General features: G+C 46.3%; 1 protein-coding gene across 1 annotated transcript; it reads right to left on the bottom strand.

Moving 5' to 3' along the window:
- Positions 1–1,952: 1,952 nt before the first annotated feature.
- Positions 1,953–5,216, bottom strand: LOC123102771 (NAD(P)H-quinone oxidoreductase subunit U, chloroplastic). The gene is made up of 5 exons (XM_044524197.1): positions 4,856–5,216; positions 4,178–4,239; positions 2,802–2,891; positions 2,574–2,708; positions 1,953–2,175 (listed from the first exon to the last, which is right to left on the bottom strand). Exons 1-5 carry the CDS (start codon positions 5,154–5,156, stop codon positions 2,077–2,079), a joined length of 687 nt encoding a protein of 228 aa, XP_044380132.1. The 5' UTR covers positions 5,157–5,216; the 3' UTR covers positions 1,953–2,076.
- Between the last annotated feature and the right edge of the window lie 18,386 nt (positions 5,217–23,602).

Here is a 23,602-nt window from a genome sequence, read left to right as displayed (position 1 = left end):
AGATGTGGAAGCATAGGAATGTAATTGTCTTTGATGGAGCATCGCCTTCGGTTGTCGTACTTATTGGTAGGGTTAGGTCGGAAGGAAGGTTATGGTTGGTAGCCGGCAAGTTCAAAGGGGATGTAGAACCCTTCTTCCTTCGGCTAGAGCGGCGGGTGAGTAACGAGTAGTAGCATTGTAACGCGAACCTTGTAATATTGGTGGAGGCATGCTTTTTCCTTTCTTCTTTAATATATAATATGCACACTCGTGCATATTCGAGAAAAAAAGAATTACATCTTTGACTAGCCTTCTGTTCTATACATCTATAACTCGTATGACATTCATACCTGAGTTGGACCTTCCAGTCTACTTTCTTTTTGCCTTCATACTTGTAAGAATTTTACTTCTAGTATTTTTCTACTCATAGAAGAAGCACCCAACTTTTAAGAGTGGAGCTAGCCCTAGATTTCCTAGGCGTGTAAGTCTTACTAACACCCTTCAGACTTGTCATTTCTCTTTAAGTTGTTGTTTTATTCACCATCATCCAGGGTCGGACCTAGCCTAATGCAAGGGAATTCAACGCATACCCAACATTTTCTGCTAATTTGTTTCAGTATATATACCCATATATGCATATATATCAAGCATGGCCATCATTTTACACCTACCACGCATGAAATTCAGCAAAGAAGCGGTCGAGCGCCTCGCTTCCTTCCCTGGGTCGCCGTCTACACTAGGCCTTGACTTGGTCTGTTGGTATTGCAATCTTCCAGCGATAGCTGATAGAGCCTAGGTCTGGGAATCCTATTGCTAAAATAAAAGGTCTAGGAATCCTGAAGGAAAAAGGAAAAAGCAGCCTAGGTATGGGTAGTGCATCGCTAATAGGACATACATCGCACCGGTACGTTGCTGATCGCCAGATAACCGATGATCGATAGGGCATCCGGCATCGTCGTGTGGAATTGCAGCATCGTGTGTGCTCGCCTCGCCCTCGTCCTCGGCAGGGGCGACACTCGTCCGACACGCAGCGATCAACCGCTAACAGCTGCGTGCATATCATTCCTCGGCTAATAGGCTTGGCACACTTTTAGTTTTGTAATTCTGAATTTTAATTGCCAATTCAGTATAGTGGATTATATTTATCCTGTAAGTTCATCAATTGATCTACATGTATTGGCACTATCATTTATCTCTTTGAGAAAGGGTTTTGTAGAGTTCAATTTTTTTCTGACTATATTCTTGCAATATAAACAAAATATTGAAGACCTTGTTCCAATAAATATAATAATTAAAATTTAGTTTCGATGATTGTAAACATTTATCTCTTAAGAGTGTTGCTTCACACTAGAAAAAAGCTTCGCATACCCATGCCAGAAATCCTGGCTCCGCCACTGCCTTTCTGGATATCTCTCATGAGCTATTGATCACATGACTGGTGTTCTTATGGTGTTCTTATGGATCCCATCTCTCATGAGCTTCACTCATATTTGCAAGCAAACATTCCTTTGGATATCTCATATCTTTTAGCCTTTGTTTGTATCTGAACATCACAAGTTGTGCTTATTTCTCTATTTCCTTTTGCTTGTTGTCTGTAATTTGGCTCCTCGACACTCTGTATCGCCTAGCCGTTTGGCTTTATTTATAAAGTGGCGCAGAAGTCTATGCTCTAAAAAATATAAGGACACAAGTGAGTATGGAGGATATTAGAACTCCTTTTTCAGGTTCTTATAATTGCAGTCTTTCTCTTTCCCTAAGAACAGTTGGCTATCTTGTCACGACATAATTTACGATTAATACACAGATTTCTGTAACTGATCTACACACTGAGATATTTTGACATTTTGTGCAAACATAAAACATCTGGAACTATTGCTCCTAAATGTGTGTCCGGCACTCGCTAAAATGCGCTACAGGAGCATAGACTATTGTTCTAATCATGTGCAGTGCAGTACATAGTCAACAACTCAGTATAGCCCATGTGAATAATTAATTAAAGATTCATATAGTTTATCTGTACAAACTGTGCAGTTATGTACTTCGACTAATTTAGAAAAACACTGTTGAGCTATTATTCATCTTCGTTTACGGAGAACTTCATGATCTGTTGAGAATCAGCGAGCAGGCTACAGAAATTATGAACCATGTCAACAAGAAGTAGCCGACAAGCTTTGTAGGAAACTCATCTTCCGGTTCCTGTTTCATCAATTAAGCACAAACAACTCAATACCTTTTCATAACCAAAGCGACATACATAAATATAGGAAATTTATGTTAGTAGCTGAAACACACAATTTTCGTGCAAGGATTCTAATAAGGTTTCCCGTTTATCAAGTAGAAAACAGCTCCTAGAGTTTCAACTTTCAAGTTCTACCTACGCAGTTTGGATTTTATGAGCTCAGTACATATGACTCCTATGTTTCTTTCTTCAGTTTAACAATGGACAGTTTAGTTGTTTTTAAAGGTAACACTTCCTAATGACGATCATCAGCTTGGAGTATGTTGATGAGCTTGCTCATCATTACGACTAGTAAAATGTTAAGTGCTGAGCATTCATCTAGAAACCATCTATTCTGCTACGGGCTGATGCTGACCTTAGGAGGATCTGGTGCCAACTCCATGGGGTCAACTTCAAAGGGCCAAACATATCGCTCAGGCTGCCCATTCCTCGCCAAGCTCCAATCATATAATCTTCTCTCTTCCTCGGTTGATAATATGGTAAAAGATTCCTGCAGTGGTGCAGGTATATTAAGAATAATTGGAAATTGTAAATTTGTAATGGATGGAGAAAAGTATTCTGACTCTTAATAGTGGCTCAAAACCTTCAATAGGTCATGTTCCTTGCTGATTTCCTCTTCTTCCAGTCCTTGCTTGTTTAGTTGTTCACACCTTTTCTCATATGCAGCTTTGACCTGATTTCAAGGTTAAAATCAGGTGATGCTGGGTTGGCAAGACTTCACAAAGTGCACTTACGATCTTATTACGAGTTATACGTGAAATAGGGAGGCCAATATATATATATATATATATATATATATATATATATATATATATATATATATATATATATATATATTAATCCCACACTTGAGTTGAAGCAAATCATGTGGTAAATGTGAACTTCTTGCAACTTCAGCAAAATCACGAAGTTTCTTGCTTAAGGAATAACATATTGAGAATGTAACACACCATGAACCAGTTAGGAAAGCAGATGAGTGTAGGCTAATATCCAACTTAGAGCCTGTTCGGCAACTCTCCACTCCTCCAGATTCTCAACTCTGCGACTCACTTCTGAACTCCCAACTCTATTAGCACGTTTCAGAATCTGGGAATACGTTCGGTTGTCAACAAAACTCAACTGAATTATGCATACATTGCTGGGAGGAACCTGACCAGAAAAAGCAGCTGAGGGCGGTGGTTTCGCTGAGGAATGAAGGAGCCCGTTGGTGCAGTAGCGGCGGGAGGAGAAGCGTCGGAGGCACGTGCGGCGGGAGGCGTCGGCGGTGCATTGGCGGCCGGATGCGTCGGCACAAGGAGCCTGTCAGCTATCGTCATTTACGCGGAGCTGCGAGCAGGTTTGGCGATGAGGGACAAGTAGCAGAGGGATGCGTCCATGCATCGGAGGGGATTCGATCAGGTGCAGCGGCGGCGGGAGGACGACGGCTAGAGTTCCCTGCAAGCGCTGAAAAGGGGGAGTCGGGGCAAGCAGGTGAGGTCCTGCGGGATCAGGCTAACTGCACCGCCGTCGCCACCGACGCATCAACGCCTCCCACCGCACGTGCCTCCGACGCTTCTCCTCCCACCACTACTGCACCAACAGGCTCCTTCATTCCTCAGCGAAACCACCACCCTCAGCTGCTTTTTCAGGTCAGGTTCCTCCCAGCAATGTATGCATAATTCAGTTGAGTGGAGTTGACAACCGAACGTATTCCCAGATTCTGAAACGTGCTAATAGAGTTGGGAGTTCAGAAGTGAGGAGCAGAGTTGAGAATCTGGAGGAGTGGAGAGTTGCCGAACAGGCTCTTAAGCATGGTTGAAGTATGCTGGCTGCACTGGAGTCAGCTAGTGCTTAGTCTTGTTCTGTACCATGTAACTTTGTACAAGGAAAAGGTTTTCATACTCGTTGCAAACTTGCATCTACCAGGTACATTCCACGTGTCATTGTAATGAGATCCACTTATCAGAAATTCCTCTGTACCTCATCGGTTGACGCTAATCTGGTAATTCCAAGCCTCCCATAGTGATCAGCATCTGTAATTGCTGCAAGTATGGAAAGTTGCCCTTATATAAGAATAGTTTTCCAACAGACAAACTATGACATGGTATCCTCAACCTCAACTATTCCTGCGAAAACCATAGTAATTTAAATGCAGAAACCACAGAAAATAATTCTTGTCCTACTGGAATTAGGAACTATCCTTGCATCCAAACAGCACCTGAGTTCCCGAATACACACGATTGAGAGTTTGAGACTATATTGAACGATTAAGTTTTGAGATATAGGAAACATCAAGAAGGTTATGCTGTTAATTTGGTTTATTATCAACGCACAGTTGCTCCCAATTGTAAAAGGGGCAAACAAAGCTACACACCATATATCCAGATTTACTAGATCGAGTGCTAAATGAGTGCAATTACCTGGGCACAACTAGAACATTAAAAAAACATGACACTTAAATGTGCTAAACAATAACAGAAATTTAGCTAATGTTAAACAATTATTCGTTCATTTTAACTTTTCCTGTGTTTCAATCGTGTCTACATCAAATCACAAAATTTGAGATGTGAAATCCAATATTAAGAGCTTGCGAGAGATTAGCCAGAAACATTAGTAGGCGTTGTATATAACCGTATAAATCAAACAAGAAACGCGCACCAAGGCCGCGCATCGCCTTCTGCACGTTGGCGGCGGAGATGAGCGAGTAGGGAGGCCGCGTGGAAGTGGCAGCGCCGCCGGCGACGTCAGTTCCAGCGTCGGGATACCCATCCGCTGCCGCAGCCAGGTCCTCCGTGGCCGCGGCCCCGCCGTCGGCCGCAGCGGCACATCGCCCGCGGAACGACGCTGCTGTGAAGAATCGGGTAGGGACAAGATGGACTCGGCGGCGCGTGGACGAGGAACATACGGCGGCGGATACGGTGGCCGGCGCCGCCGGGGAGGTGACGCCAACGGCAGCCATGGGGAGTGGAGGAAGAGGAGCGCGGGAGATAAGGGAAGTGGGGATGGAAATAAAAGTTTCTTTAGCCTTTCCATTCTTTATCGGCTTTCAAGTTTCTCCTATTTTTTTCCAATTCAAAAAAGCTTTCTCCTTTTTTTACGGAGGTATTTCGAGTTTTTTCTACGGACGACTTTCAAGTTTGTCTAGTACGTTCTTTATTTTTGTCGAAAAAATTCAGATCAATTATCAATTTCATAAAAAAAATACTCCCTCCATTTCTAAATACAAGTCTTTTTAGAGATTCAAATATGGACTACATACGGGGCAAAATGGCTGAATCTCTTCCTAATAATAAAGCACAGATTGACTCCGCAGTACGTCTTTAAGTGTTCCAAACAGAAAAACGTTCTGTTTTTGCATAAACGCTCCTGTAGTTTCCGGTATTCAACGCTCAGTCATGTGTAAGTGTATTACGGATAAATAATTCTGCCGTGCTGAAACAAATATGCTGAAATTCGAACCCACGATGTGCCCTCTAAAATCTAGCGTGGTGAACCACTTGGCCAGCTCATTGTTTCTGATAAAAATACAGTTGTTGGCTTTACTTATATGGGTGTCGAACTAGCATACACCAATACGTTCCTATAAAAAGAAGAGAGTGCCCGTATATATTTAGTCCCACCTCGCCCCCTTCCACAAAATTCGACTAATTTAAATACATATGCGAGTTAAACTCAGTGAACCAACTCAAGAATCAATAAGAAATGCCTTTGAGAAGGAGAGACACGGGATTTGTGATGATTCATGTGGTGGTGGAATGAATGATAAGAAGTGGCCAAGAAGAAAATTGAAGAAATTATAATGGAAAGAGAGCCCGACTAATGCGGCGCTCATGCCGCTAAGATTTTTGAAAGTTGTTATGTGTTTTTAATCTCGGTCGGTCACATCTTTTTCATATTTAGACCAGGTGCTGCTTCTGGAGATGACCATCTTTTAAGAGTTAATTGTTTCTCTTCACAATGTCTCGCGCTGTCATAACAAGTGATATTGCCATTTTCCAATGCGGCTTCCTGAGAACGGTTGTATTTCATTAGGATGTGTTTATATGTACGTCAATGCCAAACTGTTTGAAAAAAATACAATCTTTCATAATAGTAGCATTGAATTAGGAAAAGTCCATCTCAAATTCTAAATTCTCTTGAAATATGTTCCACTTCATTTCTCTGAGGAAGTACGCTGCCTGCATCACTCTGCTTAGAAGCTACATAGTCAGGTTATGTTTAAGACGAGTTCAAACTTGTACATATTTTGTATACTTGGTTCATTTGACTAGGTTACAATTTGATGAATTCATACAATATTTTCTTTTCATATATAGATCCAATAATTTCTTACTTAATTCAAGACGTCTTACCCAAAAGGGCAAAAGGCATCTCAAGCCTTCGTACTCTTATTTGTCACTGTTGTAGGTTCCTATTTCACAGTTATCTTGGACAAATAAAGGTATCTTTCATACCATACAAAATGCGAGTTTTTCTAAGAAAGCAAGGAGAACATATAAAAATAATCTGGTACTATTCTTTGTCTTACTAGTGGCGTGTCTGGTGATCTTAGAACAACACGTTCTTAAAATGACCACTCTTTTTTACGTTATGAAACATTTTATGATTTGAAATCATGCATCTGCTTAAAAAAACACATTAGCATAAATATTTTTTTCTCCCGTTACAACGCACGGACTTTTTTGCTAGTCTACATTTAAAATACGTCTATATACATCCGTACGTAGTTCATATAGAAATCACTAAAAAGACTTATATTTAGGAACGGAGGGAGTATAAAGCACCTCAAACATAATAAAAGTCACATCGAGATTCTGAGAAAATCAAACAACCACTATTTGAGAAAAGGATCCAAATCTAATTATGAAAGCTCGTCAATAGCACAAATACCAGCTGCAGCCAAAAAGACAAGCAACTTGTGAACCACATGTTTTATGAATGATCCGCAAAAGGGGGAAACCCAAATGCAACCCCAGATTTTGAAACTATTTGAAAGTTGTTTTTCTTAAATTGCATGCAAATGATTATGTTTATACTACACCTATATTTGTCTTGTATATACCCTATAAAAAATCCTTAAAAAGTTGTCCAATATCCCGTTCATGACGAAAGATGAACTCGGGTCGGATTCGTACTCGCGCAGAAAATAGATCCAAAAATCGATGCACTCATCGGAGGTTTCCCGGAGTTTGAAAGGTCCGATCGAGCTGAAATTTGAGGGGCAGCAGATCAACGGTTGGATCTTCCAAAGGACGTCCGAGCTAGACGCTGGACACCATGCTCCAAACTCGTCCAGATTTCTGTCCAGATTCGATAGGGCTCCGGTATATTGGACATCGACAGAGATTCCTCCATCGGAACGCGACGAAATTTTGCAGGGTTGTTGTAAACTCAATTTCCGCACAATTCCATTGAAGCAATCATCAAAGCGACACTCGAGTAGGCGGTGACGGCGGTTACAAGTTCGCTGTCCAGAAAAACAGCACGGTCGCCCGAGGGCAATGTTAACGTTGAGCCCCCGAGCTCCACGGATGATTCCTCCATGATCTTGATAGAGATAGGAGTTGATGTTGATGAAGGCCCTCGTCCGAACATGACGATCTGAGGTGGAGCGTAGTCCTCGGTCGAGCCAAGGTGACTAGTCGAGCCGGCAACGAAGATGCTGACATCGCAGTTGATCTACAGACGAGCCATTGATCCTTTGTTGATCTCACAGCAGAACTCTCAATGAAAGCACCATCGTGGGTGTCAAAACCGGAAGACCTCGGGGCAGGGGGTTGCGAGCTATGGATTTTCGGATCAATGGTAACAGGAACGAAGGGGAAGATGTTTTACCTAGGTTCGGGCCCTCTTATGGAGGTAAAACCCTACATCCTGCTCTTGTTTATATTGATGGAGTATCAAGTACATGGTTGATCTACCTCGAGATCGTATGTTGTGGTCTAAACCCTAATGGTATGATGGATGGATATCATAATCATCTATCGACTAGCCTAGCCTCGGCTTATATAATGTACTAGAGGCCTAGTATAACAAGAGTCCTAATCGAATATGTCGGTGGAGAGGAGTAATTCTCTTGATCACCAAGTCTTCTGGAATCTTCCTCGTGTATGTCATCGGTTGCCCGAAGTAGCCCATTAGTGAACAACCATGGGGGTCCTCGGCCCAATCCACCTGGTCGGAAGACAGAGTGGTGAGTACCCCCTAGTCCAGGACACCGTCACCTGCACAAACAAACAAATACTTACACCCAATGCGGTAAAGGGTTTGTCAATCCCTTCACGGTTACTTGCAAGGATGAGATCTAACAGAGATAGGTATAAAAGATAAATAAAAGTGCAAAAGGAAATAAAAGTAAATAAATTGCAGCAAGGTATTTTGTGTTTTTAGTCTTATAGATCTGAAAATAATATGATAAAAATATTACCCGGGGCCATAGTTTTCACTAGAAGCTTTTCTCTTGAAGAAAGCATACGGTGGGTAAACAAATTATTGTTGAGCAATTGATAGAAAAGCGCATAGTTATGAAGATATCTAAGGCAATGATCATGAATATATGCATCACGTCCGTGACAAGTAGACCGACTCCTGCCTGCATCTATTACTATTACTCCACACATTGAGCGCTATCCAGCATGCATCTAGTGTATTAAGTTAACAAGAACGGAGTAACATCTTAAGCAAGATGACATGATGTAGAGGGATAGGTCCAATCAATATGGTACAACCACCATCTTTTTACCCTTAATGGCAACAATACAAATACGTGCCTCGCTACTCCTTCTGTCACTGGGTGAGGACACCGCAAGATTGAACGCAAAACATAGCACCTCTCCCATTGCAAGATATATCAATATAGTTGGCCAAACCAAATCAATAGATCAGAGAGAAATACAAAGCTATCTTAATCATGCATAAAAGAGTTCAGAGAAGACTCAAATAATATCCATAGATAATCTGATCATAAATCCACAATTTATCAGATCTCAACAAACACATCGCAAAAGAAGATTACATCAAATAGAACTTCAAGAATATCGAGGAGAATATTGCATTGAAGATCAAAGAGAGAGAGAAGAAGCCATCTAGCTACTAGCTATGGACCCGTTGGTCTATGGTAAACTACTCACACATCATCGGAAGGGCATCAAGGTTGGTGTAGAGGCCCTCTGTGATCGAATCCCCCTCCGGTAGAGTATCGAAAAAGGCCCCAAGATGGGATCTCACGAGAACAGAAGCTTGCGGCGATGGAAAAGTACTTTTGGTGTGCCCTCTAGTATACGGGGAATATTAGGTATCTATGGAGCTGGAATTATGGTTGGAAGAGTCCCAGGGGCCCACAAGCTCATAGGGCGCCCCCTAGGGTGCGCCTGGTGAGCTTGTGGCTCACCCGTGGCTCTTCTGTCCTCCTCCCGAAGCTTCGTGGTTGTCTTCTGGTCCAAGAAAAATCGTCAAAAAATTTCGTTCCATTTGGTACTGATTTTCTATAAAAGACAAAAATAAGAAGAAAAACAACAACTGGCACTAGGAACTAGGTTAATAAGTTAGTCCCAAAAAGATATAAAATAGCATAATAATGCATATAAAACATCCAAGATGGATAATATAATAGCATGGAACAATAAAAAAATTATAGATACGTTGGAGATGTATCATACAACATCGTAAAGAGCTTGCAAGCAATGTGGCTAATGAGTTAGTCATGAGATCTTGTATTATGGAACGAGTAAAGAGACTTGCCGGTAATGAGATTGAACTAGGTATGAAGATACCGATGATCGAGTCTCGGGAAAGTAACATATCGTCGAACAAAGAGAATTGCATATGGGATTAACCGAATCCTTGACATCTTGGTTCAAACCGATAAAAGATCTTCGTGGAATATGTAGGAACTGTCGTGGTTCTAAGTCTGGCAGTAGAATGGGGGGGGTAGGAATGTAGAGGCAAGATCTTAGCTATGGAGGAGTTGTACACGCGAGTTTTACGAGTTCAGGCCCTTCTCGGAGGAAGTAACAGCCCTACGTCTCGGAGCCCGGAGGCGGTCGACTGGATTATATGCGTGTATGTTACAGGGGGTGCGAACCCTTGTCCCCGAGGAGGGGGGTGGCTTATATAGAGTTCACCAGACCCCTCCCGCCCTCAGTTACAAAGGGTTTAAGGTACATAAAGATGGGGACGTTACTGGTAACGCCTGCAATAAAGCTGCACAATGACCAATAAAGATATGACTTAATTCCTGACAGTTGCAGAGTGGAGTGGCTCTAGGTCTTCTGGTAGTCGAGTGATTGTCCATACGGTCGAGTGTCCTCGAGACTTTCGAGTGGAACATAGCTTCATGGTCGAGTGGATGATGTTTTTTCTTCGAATGCTTCTGGTTCTTTTAGGGATGTCCTTGGGGAGGGTATCTTGGACAGATCCATGACCCTACCCTAGGTACATAGCTTCATCATTAGCCCCCGAATGGATCAGGGTTTGAGTGACGAAGGAGTTGAGAACACTTCTGACTCATTTTTCGTGCTATGAGTATATCTTGTTCTGAATCAATGAATTGAGGTGACGACATCAACTTCTTTTTCAGTCGCCTTGATCCATTCTTAGTTTTTGTCGAGTGAACTTTTATGGAAGAGTTCCGAGTGATGATGCGAAGGATGTCTTCCGTCTGACAAGTTGTTCTGCTGTCCGTGGATTTCACGGGATCCGAATTTTGGGAAGCGCGCCGGGCGGGGGAGGCCGCGGTAATCGGGACGGATTTGGCAGGTCGCCTCGATCCCCACGCTACCTTTTTTGCCACGTATCGCATGCGCAACTGTTGCAGGATTTGATAGGATCGTCCGGGCCTACATGTAACACCCCGGATGTAATTTACCTTATATGTATCTCCAACTCTTGCCGTTTCCGGCACTAAGTTATTTTATTTCCTCGGGTTCGGGTTTTTGTCTCCGTGTATTGTTGTCGTTGTCATGCATCTCATATCATGTCATCATGTGCATTGCATTTGCATACGTGTTCGTCTCATGCATCCGAGCATTTTCCCCGTTGTCCATTTTGCATTCCGGCACTCCTATCTCCTCCGGTGGCCCTTTCTACCTCTTTTCATGTGTGGGGGTTAAACATTTCCAGATTGGACCGAGACTTGACAAGCGGACTTGGTTTACTACCGGTAGACCGCCTGTCAAGTTTCGTGCCATTTGGACTTCGTTTGATACTCCAACGGTTAATCGAGGGACCGAGAAGGCCTCATGTGTGTTGCAGCCCAACACCCTTCCAATTTGGCCCAAAACCCACCAAAACCATCTCCATCATCTAGAGCGTTCGATCACGATCGCGTGGCCGAAAACCGCACCTCATTTGGACTCTCCTAGCCCCTCCTACCTATAAATATAGCTCCTTCCCGAAATTTTCGGATCTTCCACCCCAAACCCTAGCTCCTCTTCCTCTCCATGCGCCGGACAACGTCCAGACGTGCCGGACACGTCCGGCCGCTTCTCCCGGACCAACCGCGCCCACATCGCCGCCGGCCCGCCCGAGCCCACGGGAGGCCCTTCCCGGCCCGGAGCCGCGCCGCCCGCGCCTGCCTTCGTCTCCCCGTGCTCCGACGGCCACCGCCTCCGACGCCCACCGGCCGCCGCCTGCCACCGGCGTTCACCGCCTCCGACGTCGACCGGCGCGCGCCGCCTCGGTCGCCACGCTCACTGCACCCAGTCGGCGCCGCTCCGGCACCGCGCCGCCCCAACGCCTCCTCGGCCGCCTCCTCACCACCTCCTCGTCGCCGGCGAGCGCCCCGGCAACGGAAACTCTGGCGAGCATCCTCGGGCGCCGCGCTCCGTCACTGTTCCGGCGAGATCCGGATCGGGGCTTCAGTAAACCCTAGATCTCAGGGTTGACTTTCCCCCTCTCCCTTATATTTTTTTGCATACTTCATCATGCCGTAACTTTGCACCCGCCACTCCGTTTTGGGCGTGTAGCATATCAGAATGTTCGTCTCAGTGAGTACATCATTTCATCTCATTGCATCATTTTCATTTGAGCTCATCTTGATGCCCGAAATGCTATTGGAAGAGAGCTATTTGAGTTAATTGTCAGATCTGCTGCATCAAATAGCTATTTGTCATTTTGCCATGATTAATGTGTGCATGATATGCTCCTGAGTTCTACATGAGTTTTGTTATATGCCATGCCATCTTTACAAAGGTGCTTACCATGTATTTTTGTGACATGTGTGGTGACTAGCACAAGCTTGCAAAGTAGTGCATTCGTTAATGCTGATTTCAGGGACTTAGAATTTCTCTAAGTCCTTGATCCGTTTTTATCAATATGCCATATGTTCATGTTGTTTCCTAGTGATCCGTGCCTCTTTTGAGGATGATCAATAAGGATGATATGTTAATATTGTGGTGCTCTATCCATCCATGTCTTTTTTTGCAATTATGGAGCACCCTAGCTTGTTTCAATCGAGCTCTACTTTTGCTATTTCGTGAATCCTGGCAGATTGTTGACTCGTTAGCGATTTTGCCAAGGATGTTGTTGTTGATCCGTGAATGCTATGTTGTTGTTCTTGCCATGTATAGCTTATATGATATGTATTATTGATGGGTGTATGCTTAGTTTGTCATGACTTGCTCTGTAGTGAGTGCATCGAGCTCGTAAACATGCCTACTCGTTAACAGATTTGCATGCTCCAGTTTTTCACTAAGTCTGTAATCTGATTATGTTTTTGCCATGTTCACATGCTTGCAATTGTATTTTCTGATCCCTTTGGCTCAAGGTCACTAAGAGACTTTTGTTAAGTTCTTTGAGTACCTTCATGTTATGCCTTACTTTGCCATGTTAAGTTCCTGTGGCATATAGTTTTCATGCTCCAAAGTGTGCTACCTGATGTTAAATTCCAGACTTGTGTGAATTTCACAAAGTCTGAAATCTGTTATCGTTTGCATTTTTGCCATGCTTGTTTGAACCTGTTAATGGATGAATTAGTCATAGCTCATTGTTCATCTTTTGTCAAGCATCATGAGTGGATCCCTGCCATGTATTTTGTTGTCATTTTGGGTGCTGTAGCATAATTATCTTGATACATTTAGATGGCCTATTTGCTGTTTATCGCAGACCGGTGCCATATTTGTTTTGCTTGCCATTTCCAAACCGTGCGTCCGATTCCGGTGATCTTTATATCAATTTCAACCGAAATCACCTCACCTTTCCAGTGGCACTCTTGGATTTCCAAGTTGAGGCCAGGTTCAATCATTCCTTGTCAAATCTTGCATATGCATCACATATCGCATCCCGCATAGCATACCATGTTTGCATCATGTTGTTCGAGCATTGCCCGTGGTTGATTGTGTTCCTTTTGCTTGTTTGTCTTGTTTGGGTAGAGCCGGGAGACGAGTTCGCTAACGAGGAGCCCATTGAGTTTGCTTACGAGGATCAAGTCAACTCTGACAACTTTGCAGGCAAGATGATAATACCCTCGAAATCACTTCTATATTTGCTTGCTAGATGCTCGCTCTTTTGCTATGCCTATGCTATGATGCCTACCACTTGTTTATCATGCCTCCCAAATTTCCATGTCAAACCTCTAACCCACCATGTCCTAGCAAACCGTTGATTGGCTATGTTACCGCTTTGCTCAGCCCCTCTTATAGCGTTGCTAGTTGCAGGTGAAGACTTGGAGATCGTTCTTTGTCGGAAAATTGTTTATTTATTGGGATATCACTATATTATCTTGTTATCTTAATGCATCTATATACTTGGTAAAGGGTGGAAGGCTCGGCCTTTTGCCTAGTGTTTTGTTCCACTCTTGCCGCCCTAGTTTCCGTCATATCGGTGTTATGTTCCCGGATTTTGCGTTCCTTACTCGGTTGGGTGATAATGGGAACCCCTTGACAGTTCGCCTTGGATAAAACTCCTCCAGCAATGCCCAACCTTGGTTTTACCATTTGCTGCCTAGTCTCTTTTTCCCTTGGGTTTCCGGAGCCCGAGGGTCATCTTTATTTAAACCCCCCCGGGCCAGTGCTCCTCTGAGTGTTGGTCCAAACTAGAGCCTTGTGCAGCGCCCCCTCGGGGAAACTCGAGGTTTGGTTTTAGTTGTATGGAGAGCTCATCTGAGTGTGCCCTGAGAACGAGATATGTGCAGCTCCTATCAACATTTGTCGGCACATTCGGGCGGTGTTGCTGGACTTGTTTTACCATTGTCGAAGTTGTCTTGTAGAACCGGGATGCCGAGTCTGATCGGAATGTCTTGGGAGAAGGTTTATCCTTTGTTGACCATGAGAGCTTGTGATGGGCTAAGTTGGGACTCCCCTGCAGGGATTTGAACTTTTGAAAGCCGTGCCCGCGGTTATGGGCAGATGGGAATTTGTTAATGTCCGATTGTAGATAACTTGAACCTTAACTTAATTAAAATGAATCAACTGCGTGTGTAACCGTGATGGTCTCTTCTCGGCGGAGTCCGGGAAGTGAACATGGTGTTGGAGTAACGTTTGCCGTAGGTTGTTCTATAGTTTCTCGTTCGGCTTCGCCTTCTCTTCTCGCTCTCTTTTGCGAACAGGTTAGCCACCACATATGCTAGTCGCTTGCTGCAGCTCCACATATTACCTTGCCTTACCTATAAGCTTAAATAGTCTTGATCGCGAGGGTGCGAGATTGCTGAGTCCCCGTGGCTCACAGTTTACTTCCAAACCAGATGCAGGGACCGATGATTCTGTTCCAGATGATGCGCTTGAGCTCAAGTGGGAGTTCGACGAAGACTCACGCCGTTACTATGTGTCTTTCCCTGATGATCAGTAGTGGTGCCCAGTTGGGGCGATCGGGACCGTGTCGCATGTTGGGGTTGATCTTTTATTTTGGTGCCGTAGTCGGACCATGAGTGTATTGGATGATTGTAATGTTATTTATGTATTTGTGTGACGTGGCGAGTGTAAGCCAACTATGTACCATTTCCCCTATTATCTATTTACATGGGTTGTTGTGAAGATTACCTTACTTGCGACATTGCTTTCAATGCGGTTATGCCTCTAAGTCGTGCTTCGACACATAGGAGATATAGCCGCATCGAGGGCGTTACACTACAAGTCAGTCACTCGGAAGTGTCCTTATAAAAGGCACCGGACCGGGCTTTTGAACAGTGCGCCCTCATTCTCCTTCTTCTTCCTCAGATTTCTCCGCTACGCCTGCCTCCGCTCTCGGCGTCGTAGCCCCTCTCAGACTCGATTCACCGCCATGGGGAAGGAGAAGACAGTGACATTGGAGCGTGCAAAGAAGGCAACGGCGAAGGCGAAAGGAAAGAGGACCAGCCGGGGTGGATCCTCGTTAAGGTCTGGCCTGCCGCCAGGCTGGATCCAGGGCGACTGGATCCACTTGACGATCAGCCAAGACGACATCGACGATATGGTTGAGGGGGGACTGATCCCCCATGAATCGGCACGGCTCCCGGGGAACGAGACCGAGCCACGGCCGCAGGAGGGTGAGTGCGTTCTCCTCGCCACTCATGTCGACCGCGGGTTTTCTTTGCCTCCCCACCCTTTCTTTCGTGGTTTTTTGAACTTCTTCGGGGCTCAACTTCCCACTTTACTCCAAACACCATCGTGTCCATGTGCCAGAGTTTCTTGGGTTGCCGACCGCACTGGGGTCTCTTCAAGCACATATTCACATGTCGCTCCCAGACGGTCAAGAAGGCCAACCCGAGTGACGAGAGGGTGCATGTGATACAGATGTGCGGGGGCCTTGGAATTCAAATGAGGAATAGGAGCACCTTCCCAGCTATGATCCTTCCCGACTCGATCCGGGGCTGGTAGTCGACCTGGTTTTACTGCAAGGACCAGCCGACCCCGGGTCAGTCGACCGGACTTCCCCCCTTTTCCTTGGCTTGAGTGGAGAAGCCCTCCTCCTTGAGGGTGATCCTGGAAGAGAAGGCGTAGGTGAAGGTGTTGGTCGAGCGGGTCGTCCAACTTGTTCGCGACGGAGGGACTGGTATGGACCTGCTGGAGGTCTTTCTCAGTCGACGCATCCAACCACTCCAAGCCCGTGACCATCCGATGTGGATGTACTCGGGACTCGAGGACTCCACTCGGATCCACCCGGAGGACGTTAGTGAAGACACGGTGGAGAAGTGGCTGAGAGGAATCACCGGCAATAAAGATAATCCCCGAGGGTCTAGGAGGGTGATTCCATTCAACCATTTGCGCCAGCCGGAACAGGTATGATTCTGCGTTGTCAAGTATCTTCTTGATTCACTGTGTAACATCTTGTTGACGGTCGACTGTATTTCTTTTGTTCATTGTCTTTTCAGGCTCTTATTGATATGTACTCGATGCTGAGTGCAGGAGCAAAATGTCGAGGAAGGGGCGAGCGGGGGTGAGAGTGCCGAGTGTCACTCGGATGCAGAGGAGGACGAGGAGAGCGCCGAATCAAGTGATGAAGAAGAGGTCGACTCGCCTCCTTGCAGAGCGAGGAGGTCCAAGCATGCTGACGACCCAGTGAGCACCCCTGATCTGGCGGCCGCACCGACTAGGCAACCTTCAAAGCGCCCTCGGACGTCTTCTCTGGTGCCGACTGAGAAGGTATTGAAACATCTCAAGACCGCGCCGCCTCCTGCACCGAAGGCATTGAAGACCACCTCCTCCAAACCACCGAAGGCTTTGCCCAGAACCAAAGTGACTATCCCCACCATCTCTGGGTAATCATCTGACCCGATCTTTTGGTCGACTCGAGCAACAGAACATAACTGACTGAATGTTGACATTTGCAGTTCTGCTACATCTGGAACTTCTTCCTACCAATACCGAGAGGAGGAAATGGAAGACGCGGTTACCTCCAACCCAGGTAAAACTCTCATGATCTTGCTCTTGATTATTTGGTCGATTAAATTCTGGCGATTCACTTGGGGTCGACTGATTTATTTGCAGCCCCACCCAACGTCATCGAGCTTCCGGATGATGATGAAGATGTGGCCCCAAGGCTCAGAAAGAACAAAAAAGTAGCAGCTGGCAAGACGTCTCAGCAGGGGCCGGTGACAACACCAACCGTCCAGCAATCTGAAGACGCAGGTGGGCCCTCTGTAACTTTTGCTGTCCCATTGTCGAGTGAGCGCCCTGCACCGTCGATTGTACCTGTGTTTCCTTCAGTCGTCCAACCTCACGCTTCGGAGCTCCAAGCTGCCGCACCTGGATCATATGCCCCCTTCTTCACCAAGTACCATGTTCCGGAAAGCCAGTCGGACGCGGCTGCGGAAGCCATCCGTCAGGCTAACGTGATGATGGAGCGGATGAAGACGGTGCACGAGAACAGCCAGGCTACTTACGATGCCAGCGCGGCTCTCCGGGCCAATGTCCAGGTAAGTAGACTTTCGACTGACCTTGTTCTATTAGGATATGCTACATGAAATATTTTCTTTCATACAATCTCTTATTGTTTGCGTCGAATCTATACACCCACTGGGTGTTTTGTTGTCTTTGGTATTTGCGCTCTTCCACTCGGCCTAGGCGAGTGGGATCTGAACCGGTGGGGGCACGCTAAGTGCAACCACTAGGTGTAGTCGCCGAGACCGCAGTCGACTGCTAGCAAGCGACTGGGGTCTGAGTACTTTTTACTTTCTTGTCTTCCACTCGACCCGGGCGGACCGGTCGAATGGGATCTGAACCAGTGGGGGCACGTCAAGTGCACCCACTGGGTGTGTAGTCCCCGAGACAGCGGTCGACTGCTGGCAGTCGGCCGGGGTTTGAATAGTTATTTTTTAGTCGACCCGGGCGGACCGGTCGAGCGGGGTCTGAATCAGTGGGGGCACGCCAAGTGCACCCGCTGGGTGTAGTTCCTGAGACCACAGTCGACTGCGGGCAGTCGACTGGGGTCTGAGTAAACTTTTAAGTTTTATTCACTCGGAAGTAAATAATTTTTGATCTTGTCGATTGACACGTCTTTTACCTTCTGCAGAAATCTTGTACTCTCATTTCTAAGTTTGCCGAATTTGAGGAGAAGCGAAGGCAACTCAACCTCGACTTGGAGCTGGCCCAACAAAAGTTGAAGAAAGCTCAAGATAAAGCTGCTGGTATGGAAGGTAACCACCTGTCGACTGTTCACGTCGATCGTCTTTTAAGATATTTCTTCGATCTCTTGTTTGATCCGGTTGCTTCTTTTGCAGAGAAAATGAGGTTGGCTCTAGAGAAGGACTTGGACCTTGTAGCTGTGCAGAAGGAAGCTCAAGATAAGACTACCCTTGCAGAACAGAAGCTGGCTTCAGTTGGAGTGTTGGAAGGCGAGGTGAACAAGCTGAAGTCCTCTCTCAATGAGTCCAACCGAGAGGTAACTCGTCTGAAGAAGGATAAGATTGCTCTGAATGAGAAGCTGGAGTCCGCGATCCGTAAGAGAAATGACACGGAAGCCTATCTGAGAACTCTTGCCAAGAAGATCTATCTTATGCTGGAAGGTACTCCTTTTAATCCGTCTGCTTTACTGCTTGCAAGTTAATCCTGTCCAGTCGACTCACCAACTCTTTGACTACAGAATTCTGCCAAAACTTTAACGAGGAAACTGGACGGATCGAGACGGGTTTAGACCCTATCGTTTCTCCGGTCGGCGACGAGACTGCCATGAATGTGCTTCGACTGGAATCCCGTGTCGCCGGCGTCACAAGTTACCTCGCTCGTCTGAAGGTGGCAGTTTCACGGATCGACTCATCACTCTGGCCAAGGGTGACGCTTCAAAATGACCTCGAATCTCTGATGACTCGGCTCAACGAGATTCCTGGTCGAGTGCTTGAGTGGAAGAAGTCCTCTGCCCGGTGTGGTGCCGACGTGGCGTTGTCCTTGGTAAGGGTCCACTGCAAGGAAGCTCGTGAAGACAAGCTAGCGGCGATCAAGGTCGCCAACACCAAAAGACACGACTTCCAGTCCTTTATGGACACTTTCATCGCTGCCGCCACTCGGATCACAGATGGAATCGACTTGGACGAATTCGTCGAACCCGCCAGCCCTCCGCCTGCCGAGTGAACAAACTATGAGATTTAAACATGTCTTAAATTTGCCTCGGAATGCCGAGTGGTTGTTGTAACCATTAAACTCCTTCGGGCTTGATGCTTGAATACTTTTGATTTATCGCTTGGAACTTTAGGATTTATCTGAACTTCTTTTGAATATGCTTGTGATTGCTTTTGGAATCTGCTCCCTATTTGGAATGACCTTCGTGTTTGAGATGCAGCCTTGAAATGGAGACTTTAATCGAACTGCGCCTTGTCGTCCTTGCGGACAAGGACGAAGCACACATTGTATTTGTGGTGTAGCTTGAAGGAGAAGGTTACAGTCGACCTGCGCCACGTCATCCTTGCGGACAAGGATGGAGCGCACGTTGTATTTGTGTTGTAGCTCGGAGGAGAGGGTTGCAGTCGACCTGCGCCTTGTCGTCCTTGCGGACAAGGATGGATCGCACGTTGTATTTGTGGTGTAGCTCAAAGAAGAGGGCCGCGGTCGATCTGCACCTCGTCGCCCCTGTGGGTAGGGATGGAGCGTACGTTGTACTTGTGGTGTAGATCCTAGGGAAAGGACTGCAGTCGACTTGCACCTCGTCGTCCTTGCGAATGGAGATGGAGCGAATGTTGTATTTGCGGAGTAGCTCCAAAGGAGAAGGATGACTCACCACTCGGTAGGATTTTACAAACTTAGGCGAGTACTGGACTACAGCTAAGCCCCCGAGTGGGAGGATTGCTCACCACTCTGTAGGATTTTACGAACTTAGGCGAGTACTGGACTGCAGCTAAGCCCCCGAGTGGGATGATTGCTCACCGCTCGGTAGGATTTTTAAACTTAGGCGAGTACTAGACTGCAGCTAAGCCCCCAAGTGGGAGGGTTGCTCACCACTCGGTAGGATTTTACAAACTTAGGCGAGTACTGGACTGCAGCTAAGCCTCCGAGTGGGAGGGTTGCTCACCACTCGGTAGGATTTTTTAAACTTAGGCGAGTACTGGACTGCAGCTAAGCCTAAGAGTGGGAGGGTTACTCACCACTCGGTAGGATTTTTTAAACTTAGGCGAGTACTGGACTGCAGCTAAGCCCCCGAGTGGGATGATTGCTCACCGTTCGGTAGGATTTTTTAAACTTAGGCGAGTACTGGACTGCAGCTAAGCCCCTGAGTGGGAGGGTTGCTCACCACTCGGTAGGATTTTACAAACATAGGCGAGTAATGGACTACAGCTAAGCCTCCGAGTAGGAGGGTTGCTCACCACTCAGTAGGATTTTTCAAACTTAGGTGAGTACTGGACTGTAGCTAAGCCTCCGAGTGGGAGGGTTGCTCACCACTCGGTGGGATTTTTTAAACTTACGAGAGTACTGGACTGCAACTAAGCCCCCAAGTGGGAGGGTTGCTCACCACTCGGTAGGATTTTTTAAACTTAGGCGAGTACTAGACTGCAGCTAAGCCCCGAGTGGGAGGGTTGCTCACCACTCGGTAGGATTTTTTAAACTTAGGCGAGTACTGGACAGCAGCTAAGCCCCCGAGTGGGAGGGTTGCTCACCACTCGGTAGGATTTTTTAAACTTAGGCGAGTACTGGACTGCAGCTAAGCCCCCGAGTGGGAGGCTGGCTCACCACTCGGTAGGATTTTACAAACTTAGGCGAGCACTGGACTACAGCTAAGCCTCCGAGTGGGAGGGTTGCTCACCACTCAGTAGGATTTTTTAAACTTAGGTGAGTTCTGGACTGCAGCTAAGCCTCCGAGTGGGAGGGTTACTCACCACTCGGTAGGATTTTTTAAACTTAGGCGAGTACTGGACTGCAGCTAAGCCCCCGAGTGGGAGGGTTGCTCACCACTTGGTAGGATTTTTTAAACTTAGGCGAGTACTGGACTGTAGCTAAGCCCCCGAGTGGGAGGGTGGCTCACCACTCGGTAGGATTTTACAAACTTAGGCGAGTACTGGACTGCAGCTAAGCCCCTGAGTGGGAGGCTAGCTCACCACTCGGTAGGATTTTACAAACTTAGGCGAGTACTGGACTGTAGCTAAGCCCCCGAGTGGGAGGCTGGCTCACCACTCGGTAGGATTTTACAAACTTAGGCAAGTACTGGACTGCAGCTAAGCCTCCGAGTGGGAGGCTGGCTCACCACTCGGTAGGATTTTCTTTCGAACTTAGGCGAAACGGATTCGCAGCTAAGTCACCCACTGGGGGTTTTCAGACGTAAACAAAAGCAACAACAATCGTGCCAGAGGGTTGTAAAGCTCTTGTCTTTGATAAACAAATTACAAAGGTATTTTTATTACATTTTATTCGAACGAGTGCTTAAGTATAAAAGCGTTCCAAGCCCGTGGCTCGTCCATCTTATGCTCGACACTGTAAAGGTGGTATGCTCCATTGTGGAGCACTCTGGTGACAATGAAGGGACCTTCCAAGCTGGGGCGAGCTTGTGTGGTTTCTGCTGATCCATTCGAAGAACCAAGTCTCCCTCTTGAAAGGCTCGACCCTTCACGTGTTTAGCATGGAATCGACACAAGTCTTGTTGATAAATGGTTGACCGGATCAAGGCCATCTCTCTTTTCTCCTCTAGGAGGTTGACTGCGTCTTGCTGAGCTTGTTCTGCTTCATCTTCAGAGAAGATCTCAACTCGTGGTGCATTATGAAGCAAGTCACTCGTTAGAACAGCTTCAGCCCCATAGACCAAGAAGAATGGAGTTCGGCCAGTCGACCGATTAGGAGTTGTCCTCAATCCCCAGAGAACTGATGGAAGTTCATCAACCCAGGCGCTTGCTGCGTGCTTGAGATCTTGCATCAGTTGGGGTTTCAGTCCTTTGAGAATCAGGCCATTTGCTCTTTCTGCTTGTCCATTCGACTGGGGATGGGCGACTGAAGCATAGTCGACTCGTGTGCCTTGTGAGGCGCAGAAGGTTCTGAGCTCATCAGAATCAAAGTTTGATCCATTGTTAGTGATGATGCTGTGCGGAACCCCATATCTGAAAATCAACTCTCTGATGAAGCTGACAACAGTACTAGCTTCCAGATTCTTAATAGGTTTGGCCTCGATCCATTTGGTAAACTTGTCGACTACTACAAGCACATGAGTGAAGCTGCTCCTACGAGTCCTCAGTGGGCCAACCATGTCCAATCCCCAAACAGCAAAGGGCCAGACAAGTGGGATGGTCTTCAGGGCTGATGTAGGTTTGTGCGACATATTGGAGTAGAACTGGCAGCCTTCACATCTGTCGACTATATCTTTCGCCATTTCATTTGCTCGTGGCCAATAAAATCCAGCTCGGTATGCTTTAGCCACAATGGTCCGAGAGGACGCATGGTGACCACAGGTCCCCGAATGGATGTCGTGGAGGATCACTCGGCCTTCTTCTGGTGTTATGCATTTCTAGCTGACCCCAGTTGCACTTTCTCTGAATAGTTGACCTCTTATTACAGTAAAGGCCTTGGATCGACGGACGATCTGTCGAGCCTCTTCTTCATCCTCTGGGAGCTCTTTCCTAAGGATATATGCAATGTATGGCACTGTCCAGTCGAGAGTGAGGACCAACACCTCCATGATTAAGTCGACCACGGCTGGGACCTCGACTTTAGTCAGATCCGTGGCACTCCTAGGCTGCGGGGGCTCTTCAGCGAAGGGATCTTCTTGAACTGAAGCTGCATGAATGTGCTCTAGGAACACATTGCTGGGAATAGCTTCTCTCTTGGAGCCTATCTTTGCTAAATCATCTGCTGCTTGATTTTTCAGTCGGGGTATATGATGGAGATCTAACCCCTCAAACTTCTTTTCCAACTTCCTCACCGCGTTGCAGTAACCAGTCATGGCTGGGCTTCTGACGTCCCACTCCTTCATCACTTGATTGACTACCAAATCTGAGTCGCCATAGACCATGAGGCGACGGACGCCGAGTGAAATGGCCATACGCAACCCATACAAGAGTGCTTCATATTCTGCTTCGTTATTGAAGGAATCAAAGTGAATCTGGAGGATATATCTGAGCTTGTCTCCTCGGGGGGATACCAGTACCACCCCACCACCGGAACCATTCAGCATCTTGGAACCATCAAAGAACATGGTCCAGTGCTCTGAGTGAACTTGAGTCGGCAGTTGTTGTTCAATCCACTCGGTGAGGAAATCTGCTATTGCTTGGGACTTGATAGCTTTCTTTGCCTCGAACTTGATATCTAAGGGAAGGAGTTCAATCGCCCACTTTGCCACTCGACCAGTTGCATCTCTATTGTTCAGAATCTCTGATAATGGAGCGTCGCTGACGACTGTAATGGAGCAATTAGAGAAGTAATGTGCATCCTTCTTCGTGGTCATATAAATCCCATAAAAAAGCTTATGAGAATGTGGATATCTTTGCTTTGATGGGGTCAAAACTTCAGAGACATAGTATACTTGGCGCTGAACTTTGTAAGCTTTTCCTTCTTCTTCTCGTTCGACTGTAAGTACTATGCTAAC

This window comes from Triticum aestivum, chromosome 5A (assembly GCF_018294505.1).
Source record: "Triticum aestivum cultivar Chinese Spring chromosome 5A, IWGSC CS RefSeq v2.1, whole genome shotgun sequence".
Lineage (NCBI taxonomy): Eukaryota > Viridiplantae > Streptophyta > Magnoliopsida > Poales > Poaceae > Triticum > Triticum aestivum.
This window is presented reverse-complemented; position numbering and strand designations above follow the sequence as displayed.

Excerpts from the sequence above, each read along its gene's own strand:
- LOC123102771 (XM_044524197.1), bottom strand. The coding sequence starts at position 5,156 with ATGGCTGCCGTTGGCGTCACCTCCCCGGCGGCGCCGGCCACCGTATCC. Across the intron at positions 4,240-4,855 it reads GAAGGCGATGCGCGGCCTTG|CAATTACAGATGCTGATCAC; the intron begins GTGCGCGTTTCT and ends CCATACTTGCAG. Across the intron at positions 2,709-2,801 it reads AGGAACATGACCTATTGAAG|GAATCTTTTACCATATTATC; the intron begins GTTTTGAGCCAC and ends GCACCACTGCAG.